Here is a 13,627-nt window from a genome sequence, read left to right as displayed (position 1 = left end):
TTTTTATATTATGTGATTCACTTGGCCATTGATCGTCCTATGAACACTTAGATTAACCCAGCCCGCCAGGCCTGTGATCAGCATGGTCTCAGCCGCCCCCAACTGGACCGATTTCGAGTCCACTTCCACCAGATATGGCCCGCCCCCAGCCCGTACCCGACCCCGAACCGCCCTAGGCACGTCCTTGACCGTCGCCTCAAACCTACCTCAAGCCGGTTCCAGGTCCACTCCTATCCGGCTCGGTATGCCCTCTATCCCGGGCTGGTTCCAGGTCCACTTAGCCAAGCCCGACCCACCCGTTTGACCACCCCTAATTACCCATATAGGCCTAATATATTATGTCAACCCAAATTATTCTCCACTAATTAACCCCTTTCTACTCCGGAGTCCGGCCCCTACCCTTCTAAAATCAAAATCCTACACAACTCAACAGCATAAGCCTAACCCGAATTGACTCGCTGCATCAGCCGAGTCACAACTCGAATCACCGAGTCAACTCAACCATGGACCCAACAGAGATGAAGAAACGTCTGAAAATAAGTGGGGAGATAGAAAGAGTGAATGGGAAACAACTGAGTTACACCGAGTTCGTTGAGAAGTACCTGGTTAAGAATCAACCTGTTATTTTAACTGGTTTAATGGATGATTGGCGCGCTTCCCGAGATTGGGTTGATGAATTTGGATCACCCAATCTTCTTTTCTTTTCTACCCATTTCGGGAATTCTAAAGTTCAGGTCACAATTTAATTTATTTTATTCGCAAAATCTCATTTGAGACCGTCTTAAGCTTAAAGACGGTGTCTTGTTATGTTATGTGGTTCATTTAATACCAGTTATGATGAATATGTTGGAAACTTAATGACGTTTTCCATGTTATGTGGTTCATTTTATACTGACTATGTTGTAAGCTTAAGACGGTTTTAAGCAAGACCGGCTCTTTTCATTTTAGGTGTCACTTTATTTATATCCTTTGTCATTTGGTACATTTTTTGGATTAATGATTTTTCATTAATTTTAGATAATTTGTTATTTGTTAAGTAAAATGTTGTTATGGGGTGTTATTTTAGTGATTTTTGTATTTGTTTTGTGGGATTAATGGTTAAATTAACCCGAATTCTTGTGTAGGACGACCTTATAGTGTAAACTTACTCTAGTTACTTGTTGATAAACCACATTAAACAGTAACAGGCTGAAGTTTATGAGTAATTTAACATTAGATCATTTTGAAAATGTTAAAAACTCTGGTGTTTCAGCTTGTTTGTAGGACTGTAGGAGGTCATGGTGTCATAAAATGCGGATATCGTAACAAATGTGTGATTGCATTTACATAGGATCAACTATGATCATGTCTTTCGGGCTATATTGTATTAGAATTTATGGTGATGCATTATGATCATCATTTTACGGCTCATTAGCCCGGAGATCGTAGAGACGAAGGATATATAACAAATGTATGATTATGGTTTACATGAGATGTCATTTTTGATGAAGTAATGCTTTTTAACTATGATCATGGTTTCCAAGTTTGTTTGGTTTCATCAGCGGCGCTTATTCACAAGCAATGATATCTTCAATATGTGTAATTATAGTAGTAAGACCCTGTATTGTGTCCGATATATGCACAATGGGACGAATACTCAGATTGTGTGTTTAGGTCTCTTTGCTTTGCCTGTCTATGTGCCACTTGCCTAAGTCATGGTATTTGTCTATTTGACATCACGAGTAACACTCGACTTCAAAATTGTCAGGTTGCAGACTGTCATAGCAAGGAAGTCTCCGATCAACAAAGACTAGATATGTCAGTCTCCGAGTTCATTGAGTACTGGCTTGAACTCAAACGTAAGGAAAAGATGACCCGTAATCATAATTCAGCTAGCAGTTGTGATGAGTCCTTACTGTATTTGAAGGACTGGCACTTTGTCAAGGTTTGAGTTCAGATTAATGCCTCATTTTAGAGTTACCAATCTTACCATTGTAGATTGTACGAAGCAAATACGTCATGAATTCTGTTAATTCCATCTGCATTTATCGGTTGGCAGGAATACCCTGACTATGAAGCGTATGCAACACCACAGTTTTTTAACGATGATTGGTTAAACCTATACCTCGACAAGTATCGCATGCATTGTGATACTGATTCCCAAGAAACGAATGAGATTAGTTGCTCTGACTACCGGTTTGTTTACATGGGACCAAAAGGTTGGGCATTTGATGCAATGACAAGCTTATTGTAAGACTGTGTTCCAGATGGTTGTACACTACAGTGCAATCTGGAGTATCATATATGCTGAGCGTGTTCTTCTCATCCAGGCACATGGACTCCTCTTCATGCTGATGTTTTCAGGTCATACAGTTGGTCGGCCAACGTTTGTGGCACAAAATTATGGCTTTTTCTTCCCCCTGATCAACGTCACCTTGTGTTTAACAGGTATGCTTGATTAATTAATTTTGACATAAGATTTACGTGATGACCAAGTTGATGGACTGTGATAGTGAAACGAAATGAGTGTAGCTTGTATTGGGTGCAAATGTCATTTTGCACGGTTAAAGATCCATTTGAGGTTGATCTAATTTCTCAGTATAAACTCCCTAAATATGTACTCATAATATTATAGGAATACTCTGAAGTCTATTGGATGTTAACTCATGTCTTGAGACTTGCTCTTTCTTATTACTTCTTATTTGTGTATTTCTCTCCTTTTCTTGTATCTTTACGTTATATTACCTGTAATTAACATGGGTGCAGGTCCATGACATATTCCGTCTACAACATTTTTGGGGATGTCAGTGAATCTATGTTCCCTGGCTTCAAGAAGGTATTTTGATTTTATTTTATTTTTTGCATAGGTTCGCTTACTCTATCCGAGATCGATATTCTGATTAGTATTTACTCTCTAATTTGTTTCACAGACTGTTTGGTTGGAATGTACCCAAATGAAGAATGAAATTATATTTGTTCCAAGTGGATGGTATCATCAAGTGCACAATTTGGTATGCCAATCAACAACTACTGTGTATCTAATGTTTGCTAGATAATTATGTGATCCTTCTAGTTTCTACTTACGGAGTATAAGATTTCTGTGGTGCTGTCGGATTTTACAGTTTGTGTCGTAGTCAAGAAGCAGTGAAATTATATTTGTTCCAAGTGGATGGTACCATTAAGTGCATAATTTGGTATGATTGTTCAATCAACAACTGCTGTGTATCCTATATTGTGCTAAGTAATTATGTGATTCTTTTAGTTTCTACGTTTAAGGTATGGTGCTGTCAAATTTTACAGTTAGTGTCGCAGTCAACAAACAGTGAGGATTTATTTATGTCTTCTGAAGATGGTATTGATGCCAATATATATATGTATTTTATAAACTTTTCAGGAAGATGTGACATCTTGATTAAATAAACCCAGTGCTTTAGGTAAAAATTAGAGGGATGATAATCAAATCATAATATTTTTTGTATATTAATATTTTTAGAATGCTACTTTTTAAATCTTATAATTTTTCTATGATCCAAAAATTAGAGGGATGATAATCAAAATCAAATTATGAAAATTATAGCATAAGATAAGAAGATTAAACTGGAATTGGAGAGGTGCGCCAGGCCCAAGCAGTAGTGCAACGCATGGGCGACGCATGAAGGCCCAGGTAGCAAGCTACCTTGATGGACCTCCCCTCTTAAAAAATAAATTTAATATCAGTGGACCAATGGCCCACATATCAGATATTAAACTGATAAGAACAGATACTACACTTGATCTTAGCCAAAAGGCCGAGAAAGGTATGAGTTGTTTACAGGCCCGTCTCCGTTTTTATATGGTGTTATGCTCTTTTCTTTTGGTCACTGAGCGATGTGGGATAGTTTTGCTTTTATTTGACGATACAACTTTGCAGGGCTCTTGCTTCCTAACATAAACTCTTTCACATCATGTATAGTCAAGGGACTGCCAAAAGGGGATATTTACATTTTGTGTACAGATGCCTTATATTCCTTTTACACAAGTCACCACATTAAAACCACAAGGTAGATTGAGGGGAAAATGGGTCCCTCTAATCTGTCAACGGAAAAAATTGTACCTCTGAAAATTTCCTTGAGTCGTACCCCCTCCATCTGGGTCATTTGTTTACCTTCCTATATTGAGAATATTTTTGAAGGGTGATTTGATCATTCACATAACCAATTGTCAACTTGTCCCCCAATATATATAACACCACCCACAAATGGCCCTCTCCCCTCTTCTTGGTCTTTGTATCAAAACCAAAGGTAAACAAATGACCAGCACGGAGGGAGTATATTTTACCATCATAAACAAATATTTTAGAAAGAAGTCAATAATTTCTCGAAATAGGGCTAAGGTTGTTGTAACTCGACTTATATAACGAGTTATATTGGATAATTGTTGTTGTAACTAAGGGGATGATTTAAGTTGGTCCTACATTATGACACAGATTAATATTGGATATCATACAAAGTACAAAGAGTGTAAAACTATGAAATGAGTAATACTTTGTTGTCAATGTTTACATTGGTTTCAGTTTTAATGGAACAAAACACTCTCACTCTTTTACTTAATAAGCACTATGTGGTGCTTTCGGATTTTACAGTTAGTGTCCTGGTCAGGAAGCAGCGGATATGTGCATAGTGTTCATACATGTGTTTGTCACAGACTCAAAGTGGTCAAAGATTATTTAGATGTTCTGAAGATGGTGTTGATGTCAATATGTGTTTTATAAACTTTTCAGGAAGATGTGATATCAATCAACCACAACTGGTTTAATGCTTATAATCTTGATTGGGTGGTAAGTGTACCAAATAGATACTCGTTTTTTTCTTTTTTTTTTTTTTTAATTTCTTAAGTTTGTAGAGAGACGCAGTTGTAATTATGGTCATTTCTCTCAGTGGAATTTGCTTGTCGGAGACTACAATGTTGCGAAGGAGTTAATAGAAGATATTAGAGACATATGCGATGATTTCGAGTCTCTCTGCCAGCGTAATCTTGCTGCTAACACAGGTATTGGAGAAATTGCTTGGGATCTTTGCTATATAGTCCTTGGCTCCTTGCCCAAGATAATTTGTCACAGTCAACATTGCTTTTTTTTTTCATAAGCCACTGCAAGCCTTGCTACATGAGACCGGCTTGGTTTCTTATACCCATTTATCATTCTTTTATGCAGGCATGAACTTCGTTGATTTCTTCACCTTCATAACACGCATGTCTTTCGCCAACATAATACAACTTTGCAATATCACGGAAGGCTCCAAAACCGTTTCAAAGACTACATCTCCGTGGGCTCAACATATTGTTCTGAATTTACTAAAGGCAAGGAAAGTTGCTCTAAAGATGAACTCAACAATTTTGGCCGAAGACAGTGGCACTTCATTGGATATCAGGAAGAGCTTAGACGACCCTGCTTTTCTAGAACTCTACTCTGCTATGAATAGTACATATAAAAAGCTACATGAGCCATCCACTCTTAATCTCGAAGACAACAAAGCTTGGAAGAATGATATTCATGATTCCGTTGACATGGTTGGATTCCAAGTTTCAAATTCTAAGAATCTTATAAACTTAATCGACTGCATTCTAAAAGGTCTTGGTAATTCAGATCTACTTGTTGACGAGTTCTCTGTATAATAGTATAGGTTTTAGCTAGTGTATCTGACTATGTATGTATTTCAGGTTCTTGAATGTGTTTACAATCCTATTTCCTAAATATAGCACTTCAGATATTAAGACCGTAAGCACTCCGATCCAAACTTATCCCTATTCTTATTCGATCGACTCGTGAACTAACCCAAGCTTCATTCAAACTTCCCCCTATCCAAACTCGATCAACTCGTCACTTTTCATCCAAGCTTCATCCTTTTCATGGATAGATCACCACCTTCCGGGTCCGTAAGCAGTGTCCTATGAGGATCCACTGTTGCTATGACTCCGGTGGGTTCCCTTCACCAAGCCACTGCCTATGAATCGCCTCATTCCACTACTTGAGAGCTTAGAGCATATGGTTTTATGATCATCCAAACTCGGCTTGGTTGACAAAGTATTCGACTACTTGTTCTTGAGAGCACGGCCCCTCCCGCTGTGCTTGAAAGCTTAGAGCGCGTACAGTTTCACGATCATCCAAACTCGGCTCGGACAACATTATTAAACCACTGCTGCCGTGCTGCGTGAGCTCAGAGATTATGGTTTCAATCCCAACTCAACTCAAAAGCTTAAGTGCTTACGGTTTCATGATTCATCCAAACTCAACTCCTAATGTGAGCCTTGTTTTTCCCTTCAATTAAATTCCACAAGACAGGAACATCTGAAAAATTAAAACTAGAATCGGAGAGAGGTGCGCCAGGCCCAAGCAGTAGTGCAACGCATGAAGGCCCAGATAGCAAGCTATCTTGATGGACCTCCCCTCTTAAAAAATAAATTTAATATCGTGTGAACCAATGGTCCACATATCAGATATTAAACTGATAAGAACAGATACTACACTTGATCTTAGCCAAAAGGCCGAGAAAGGTATGATTTGAATTGAAGCCCAACTTCTATTTTTATAGTCTTTCTCTAGTTCAGGTTAGGTTTTTCTTCGATGTGGGATATGGGTGAGATGTTACACCTTTTCATTAAATTGCGATGAAATCTTATATTTCAAGGGCAATGAGGAGTTACTGTATGGCAAGGATGGATTAGGCATCAATTCATCATATGATGTGAAGAAGAATCGAGTTAGGGATCTTGCAAGAACTTACTGTAAAACTTCAAATTATAAGATTTATACGATGTCGAGAGCTTAGTACTATATAAGGATTTAGATTAATAATGTGGTGCACATGGGCAGGTTGGAAAAGTAGCCCTTGGATCACATTGTACTCAACCGTAATCACAGGCAGGTCTATATAAGGATTAGTGTCTCCAATTGAGAAAAGCAGAATATTTTCGAATGAAATTAAGCCTTGTGAAATCTCTCAACCAAATCAAACTTGTGCTAAGCTGTAGTTTGGTCCCATACCTGATCATTCTCTTGTGCATTGTTGTAGAGAATTGATTAAAGTCTGTTGCCAGTGTTAAATTAATTATGTCTTGCTGTGAATTAATCCGGCATTGTTGTTCAAGTTTGAGTCTTTAATCCTGTGTTCATCTGTGGATTCGAGTCTTAAAATTTGTCAAATTATTGTCTTAAGTATCCTGTGAGTATTCCGTGGAAACTTGAGATCTTAATTATATTCATTTATCAATCAGAAATCAAAACAATTCCAGGCAGATTGTCAGATTATTCCTTTGTCAGGCGAATTTGTTGTATTTATTAAATTGCTTGTAAAATCTTGAAACTTTGCTCATAGTCCATTCTTATATCAAAGTTAATTGTCACAAAATTTCAGGATTTATAGAGGTTACTTGGTATTTTATTATAAATACTGAAGTTTACTGCATTGTGTCCTTGTCAGTCAATATTTCAAAAAGAAAATTGACAACTCATAAAATCAAGCGATCCAATAAGAGTGCATTTGTATACGGTTTTCAAACTGCTTATTATTGCATATGATTTGAAAAATGAACGCAACTCAACAAGTATACTCGGTATATAAATGTAAGAAAATATTAGTAAAATGTTTAAATCGAATCCAGACGGTACTATAATAAATTGTGTAGTACACTAGTATAGTTTTAGAAATGTGTTGCAATGATAGCAAGTTTAAGTTTAACGAAACCAACGCAACATTTTGAAAACAATTCCAGACCAATCCCTTTGAACGGTAGCCAAGTCACTGACCACAACATCAGGGAATTGACGAGCCTTAGACTTAGCTGCATCATCACAGACACTAAGCAGAGTTAATATCTCTTGAACGTGTCCTTCGGTACCTCTGAAATCCCTCTTATCCGCGCTTGCTCCAGCTTCGATAACTGGTCTTTGAATAACAGCCTCGACTTTATTGAGGCAGACCGTCAAGGCTTCCTTTAATGCGGGCTCTGTAGTTTTTTGTACATTTGCAAGCAAGTCGGAGTGCAGTGCGCCTACAGCCCGAGCACCACATGTCATGACTGCTTTAAGTACACCGAGGTCTGTTGAGACGTTACGGCCAGCAACAAAGTCTACACAATCACAACATTCTTTGTAAAAGTCTGTTGTTCGACAGTACATTATTATTAGATCAGCATCTCCGTGTGCTAACTGTAGATTTTGTAAACAAATGGTCGAGAGGAATAGAGCTAGAATAGTTTGTGCTGTTTTGGAGTGCATTTTGCAGGGAAAACAAATATCAGATATTAGTGTTTTTCTTAAGAGATGGTTCAATTGAATATGCTTCTGCAGTACAGTGTCGGGTTTTATATAAAACAAATTGCATCATTTAATATCAAATCAAGAATGTGTTTCTATATAAACGCGATTTGATTGTATGTATACAGATGATATTATTCTTAAGTTGGTAAAAAACGATTTTATTTTTCCCCTATACGGTTGAATTGAATATGCTTATGCAATGTCGAGTTTTATATAAAACAAATTGCATCATTTAAAATCAAATGTTTCTTTGTAAATGCGATTTGATTATATGTATATGGATGATACTATTCTTAAGTTGGTAAAAAACAATTTTATTTTTTCCGTAGCCAGTTTATATGATAAATTTATGAGAAAGGGAAGAATCGCATACATTCATTGATAAAAAAATAATTCCTATAACAAGAAGATAATACAAAGATCAAATACTAAAGGACAATGTATTTGCCTAACTGACTAAACATAGATATGGTCATACAGAGTACTATACATATGTATCTCGTCACTCTATCGATAGTAATAAATGAATAAGTTATAGGTTTCAGATTTAAACCATTTTGGAAAAAGAGTGATTGTAATTAGGGTTTTTGATGGTAAGTTAAGATAATCGAGTCTTTGTGAGCATGGTTAAAAATTCATAGTTGAGACGATTTTATACTCCAAATCACTTTCTCCACCAAAGTGTCCATTTGATGACTGTTTGGGACTCGACTCGAAAGCTTAAAGTTTGCCTATGACCATCCAAACTCGGTTCACGTTCATAAAATTTCCAGACTCGACAAATATCGAACACTTGGTTACATTTGATCATCATCTCAACTGGATAGCTCGACTCAAGCTTTGCAACTGTTGGGTAGATTTACTTAGACTGATAGTATATGCCATGAGAAATACATGTACAGACTACAGATAGACTAAAGAAACTTAACTGATTTGGAGAGGTGCGCCAGGCCCAAGCAGTAGTACAACGCATGGGCGACGCGTGAAGACCCAGACAGCAAGCAACCTTGATGGACCTCCCCTCTTAAAAAATAAATTTAATATCGTGTGAACCAATGGTCCACATATCAGATATTAAATTGATAAGAACAGATACTACACTTGATCATAGCCAAAAGGCCGAGAAAGGTATGAATTGTTAGTAAACCCGTCTCTGTTTATTCCCACATGTCATTTAGTAATTGGCTCTTTCCCCCTTTCCTTGGTTTTTGTGCCAAAACCAAAGGACAACAAAAGACCGAGATGGAGAGAGTATAAAACTTTGAAATGAGTAATGCTTTGTACATAATATGTTTATCTTGTTATCAGTTTTAATGCAGCAAAACACTTACTGTAATACCCGTCCTTTTAGGACCCGTTGACCGACCTTGGGGGCATGTGATAACCTTTAGGAATTCGTACAAGAGATGCCTTGTGTCGTGATAGACCTTGGGGATGAGTGGTGCTCGATGTAGTAGAGGCTACTCGATCGAGTAGCTTGGGTACTCGATCGAGTAGGGGCCATCGATCGAGTAAGTTGGTTACTCGATCGAGTAGCGTCTTTACAGCGAGGGTTTATAATCGTGTTTTGATAGAATCGCAAATCATTTCCGCCTCCTTCCTTCAGACCTAGATGTCGCCTCACCTCTTTCCTTTCACCTTAATTCCTTCCATGGGAGCCTTTGAGGATGCTTGTGCCTTGGGGATAGGTTGCTTGAGTCAGGTAGCGGTCTTGACGCCGATATACAATGCGTAGGTATGTCATCATCATCATCTTTGTCATTGTTGTTCCTCGTAGGATTGTGGTGGTAGTAATAGGCTTTCATGCTGTTTGTATAGGGGTTTTGCTTGCTTGGTTGATGTCATGTGATTGAACAAGGAATCGCTGCGGTTGGCTAAAGGTAGGTTCGCCTACTCAGTTTATGTTGGTTGTTTAGTGTGTCATTTATTGTGTTGACTATAGTGTCGGTATGGTTGTTTGATTATGGTAATCAGTTGGTGTTGTGTTGTTTCGTTTGTTGTTGTTGTGGTACAGCTGTTTGTGGATGATTGTCTGTGGTTCTCGAGTTGCGTCCTCGGCTGAGTGGAGTCACTTGCGGGAGTGGCTTCACACCCTAGTTTCGCCTTCCGTGGAACCTACCACGGGAGGGGATGTGCACATTAATGGGACATGGTTATCGCTCGATATGATGAGCGGGGCTTAGGTGGGAACGGTTGCGGTCCCCCACTGGCAGGGCTGGTCCAGTGGACAGTCGGTGATGATGATTGGTTGGAGTGGTTGTGGCTTGTATGTTTGCTTGGTTGTGTTTGTAGTATGTTGGTAGTTGTTGTTGTGTCTTGCCTCAGTTGCTGACCTTGTGTGGTTGTTTCTTGTTTGTTTCTGTTGTGTCTGTCGTGATCCCTTATGGTGAGCAGTCAGTCTTGGCAGGTGATGTCTTGGATGGTAGCTGGAGTTCCGGGCGGGATGAGTCTTCACGAGTCGTGACAAGAGTAGTTTACATAGGGTTGATAGGGTGTATCGTCTGTATTAGTAGTTTCGGTTAAATCACTTGTAAAGTTATTATAAGTGTTCTTTTATCGACTTTTGATGATTACTTTTCTCGGGCTACCGAGATAGTAACGTCCTTATATGCTAGGGAAGGTCTTGTTAAGGCTCCTTGGTATATGGGGGTGTCACACTTACACCCTTTAACGTAATAAACACTTTGTAGTGTTGTTGAATTTTACAATTTGTGTCGTAGTCAGGAAGCAGTGGATATGTGCATAGTGTTCATACCAATGATTGTCACAAACTCATAGTCAACAAACAGGATCTATTTAGATAATTTGTGATGTCAATTTGTGTTTTTGTAAACTTGGATGATTTATGAAAACAAAGGATTAAAACTAATATAAAAAGGGAGCATGTCGCTTGTAACACTCCGCCCCAAACGTAGGTCAGGAGTGGTCATTCACGGTAGCTTACCAGGCTGTGTACATGGCCCAAAGATTAACACGAGTCCTTTCCAGCGCATTTTGTCCTCACTCATTCGCATCCCACCGAATAACGTATTCGGTTCAGTGCACTATTACATCGCTAACAATCCTAATTCCTAATTATATAGCCCATCAATGATGGAAGACCTTAAGTACCCCTATCCAAACTTACCCCTATCCTAACTCGATCGACTCGTGACCTTTCACCCAAGCATCATGTTCATGCATAGATCACCAGGTTCGGGTACATAAGCAATGATAATTGCCCTATAAATACTCGCTTTTGTTACGACTTAAATGGGTTCCTTAAACCAACCCACTCCCTATGAGTTGCCGGCTCATTCTTTAACAAGCACGTGCCTCCTCTCACTACGTGAGAGCTTAGATCTTACGGTTTCATGGTCATCCAAACATGACTCAACTAATTATTTGACTCGGAACTCATTTGATCACGTACGGTTTCATGATCATCCAAACTCGACTCGTCAGATGACAAATTAGTCGACCACTAGTAATTCTTGAGAGCATGGCCCCTTCTCCCGGTGCTTGAAAGCTTATAGCTAGCTTACAGTTTCCCAATCATCCACTGGTCCACTGCTGCTTCAGAGCTTTTACAATTTCACGATTATCCAAACTCGGCTACGGTTACACGATTCATCGAAACTGGACTCCTACTATAAGCCTTGTTTTTTCTGTTCAATCAAATCAAATTCGAAAATGAAGGGATATTCTCTCGTGTACCCCCGAACTTTTTCGTTTTTTATGGTGTACCCTCGTTTTTTGCAAAAAAAACTTTGACTGACAATAATTCTCTGTTACGAGTTCAGAAAACGGTAATTTTTGTTTTCAAACCAATTATCTCGCCAGGCCTTCAATTTGAAAAAAAAAAATCACTGCTTTTTGAACTCGTAGCCGGTAGTTATGGTTGGTCAAATATTTTTTAACGAATAAACTTTAACCGACCATAATTCCCGACTACAAGTTGAGACGGTGAATTTTTTTCAAACGGAAGACCTCTTAAAGACAGTCAATTTGGAAAAAAAGTTTATCGTATTCTAAACTTGTAGCCAAGAGTTATTGACGGTCAAAGTTTTTTTGCATGAAAAGAAGGGTATATCATAGAAAATGAAAAAGCTGAGGGGTACACGAGAGAATATCCCAAAAATTTAAACTAGAATTGGTGAGGTGCGCCAAACCCAAGGTACACGAGAGAATATCCCAAAAATTAAACTAGAATTGGTGAGGTGCGCCAAACCCAAGCAGTAGTGCAAAGCATGGGCGACACGCAAAGATTCAGGTAGCAAGCTACCTTGATAGACCTTCCCTCTTAGGTGCGCCAAACCCAAGTAGTAGTGCAAAGCATGGGCGACACACAAAGATTCAGGTAGCAAGCTACCTTGATAGACCTTCCCTCTTAAAAAATAAGTTTAATATTTAAGGTGGACATATAGAACACCTATCAGATATTAAACCGACAAGAACAGATACTACACATGATCTTAGCCAAAAGGCCGAGAAAGGTATGATTTGTTTATTGGCCAGCTTTTGATTATATATAGTCTTTCTCCAGCTCAGCAACCATATTTCTTCGATCTGGGATATAACATGGAAAACATCACTAATTCACTGGTGTAACTATGTACTACGTAAGTGTATTCTAAATAGTGCTATGGTATTTACATCATGGAGTTATATAGTCTTTCTACCTGTGATTTTTGAACTTTATGCTTGTTATGAGCAATATGATTACCCTTTCATCGATACAATTAGGCAAAATACTCGTCTCGTATTTATAACTAAAGAAGTAAATAGTTAATCTTACACGCTTTTGTCCTTTAAGCAAGAGAGAAGTTTTATGAAAAGTTCACAAGCAGAGCACCCGATGATATTTGGTATTCTTGGTATATGCTGTAATGTTGAACTATATATCTGATGCTTTTAGATCAAGTGTAATGGATGATTGTTACCTTGAATTTGTCAATAAGAACTTTAAATATAAAGTTCTTTTCACTGTGCATATCCTTGAGTTTTTCAAAATAAGAACCAACTTCTTGGTTGATTTCATTCAATAAATTAAATATTGTGATGGAGATAAGAAAATTAATAATAGGTGTCAATTAAGAACAAAATAAAAGTTTTTCCATTGAAAAAAAAAGTTCTTAAACATAGAAAATGGTAAAAAAAAAATGATTTGGCATTGGAAGAATTTTATTTAAAGTTCTCCCATTGCACTTGCTCTTAAGTGTGCGTAAAAAGTTGTTATACAATGCTATGTTGGAAGTGTTGCTTCAAAAGAAGCTCTTTTTATCCCACATTGGTAGAAAAAGCTAGAGTATTACAGTTTATAAGCGATCACTTGGTTTATACTACTAATATGTGTAGTAGTAAAAGGGCTCC

The 13,627-nt window shown here is 38.0% G+C and overlaps 1 protein-coding gene, 3 non-coding genes and 1 pseudogene across 4 annotated transcripts; 1 reads left to right on the top strand and 4 right to left on the bottom strand.

Moving 5' to 3' along the window:
* The first annotated feature begins 397 nt into the window (after positions 1-397).
* On the top strand, positions 398-5,631 carry LOC141651102 (arginine-specific demethylase JMJ20). Its single transcript, XM_074458827.1, has 9 exons — positions 398-734; positions 1,748-1,924; positions 2,039-2,198; positions 2,310-2,427; positions 2,746-2,815; positions 2,910-2,990; positions 4,739-4,795; positions 4,896-5,007; positions 5,171-5,631. The coding sequence occupies exons 1-9, from the start codon at positions 504-506 to the stop codon at positions 5,629-5,631; spliced, it is 1,467 nt and encodes a 488-aa protein (XP_074314928.1). The 5' UTR covers positions 398-503.
* On the bottom strand, positions 3,586-3,780 carry LOC141654354 (U2 spliceosomal RNA). Its single transcript, XR_012547914.1, has one exon. It is a non-coding gene; the product is annotated as a U2 spliceosomal RNA (small nuclear RNA).
* Positions 5,632-6,329: 698 nt separating the features above from the next.
* Positions 6,330-6,514, bottom strand: LOC141653945 (U2 spliceosomal RNA; annotated as a pseudogene).
* A 2,697-nt stretch (positions 6,515-9,211) lies between these two features.
* Positions 9,212-9,407, bottom strand: LOC141654591 (U2 spliceosomal RNA). The gene has a single exon (XR_012548147.1). It is a non-coding gene; the product is annotated as a U2 spliceosomal RNA (small nuclear RNA).
* A 3,149-nt stretch (positions 9,408-12,556) lies between these two features.
* LOC141653978 (U2 spliceosomal RNA) lies at positions 12,557-12,754 on the bottom strand. Its single transcript, XR_012547563.1, has one exon. It is a non-coding gene; the product is annotated as a U2 spliceosomal RNA (small nuclear RNA).
* Between the last annotated feature and the right edge of the window lie 873 nt (positions 12,755-13,627).

Source organism: Silene latifolia, chromosome 4 (assembly GCF_048544455.1).
Source record: "Silene latifolia isolate original U9 population chromosome 4, ASM4854445v1, whole genome shotgun sequence".
NCBI lineage: Eukaryota > Viridiplantae > Streptophyta > Magnoliopsida > Caryophyllales > Caryophyllaceae > Silene > Silene latifolia.
Note: the sequence above shows the minus strand (reverse complement) of the source record. Positions and strands in the feature narration are given on the sequence as shown.

Coding starts and splice junctions, on each gene's coding strand:
- LOC141651102 (XM_074458827.1), top strand. CDS start 504: ATGGACCCAACAGAGATGAAGAAACGTCTGAAAATAAGTGGGGAGATA. Junction 735..1,747: donor TCGGGAATTCTAAAGTTCAG/GTCACAATTTAA, acceptor CAAAATTGTCAG/GTTGCAGACTGTCATAGCAA. Junction 2,428..2,745: donor CGTCACCTTGTGTTTAACAG/GTATGCTTGATT, acceptor ACATGGGTGCAG/GTCCATGACATATTCCGTCT.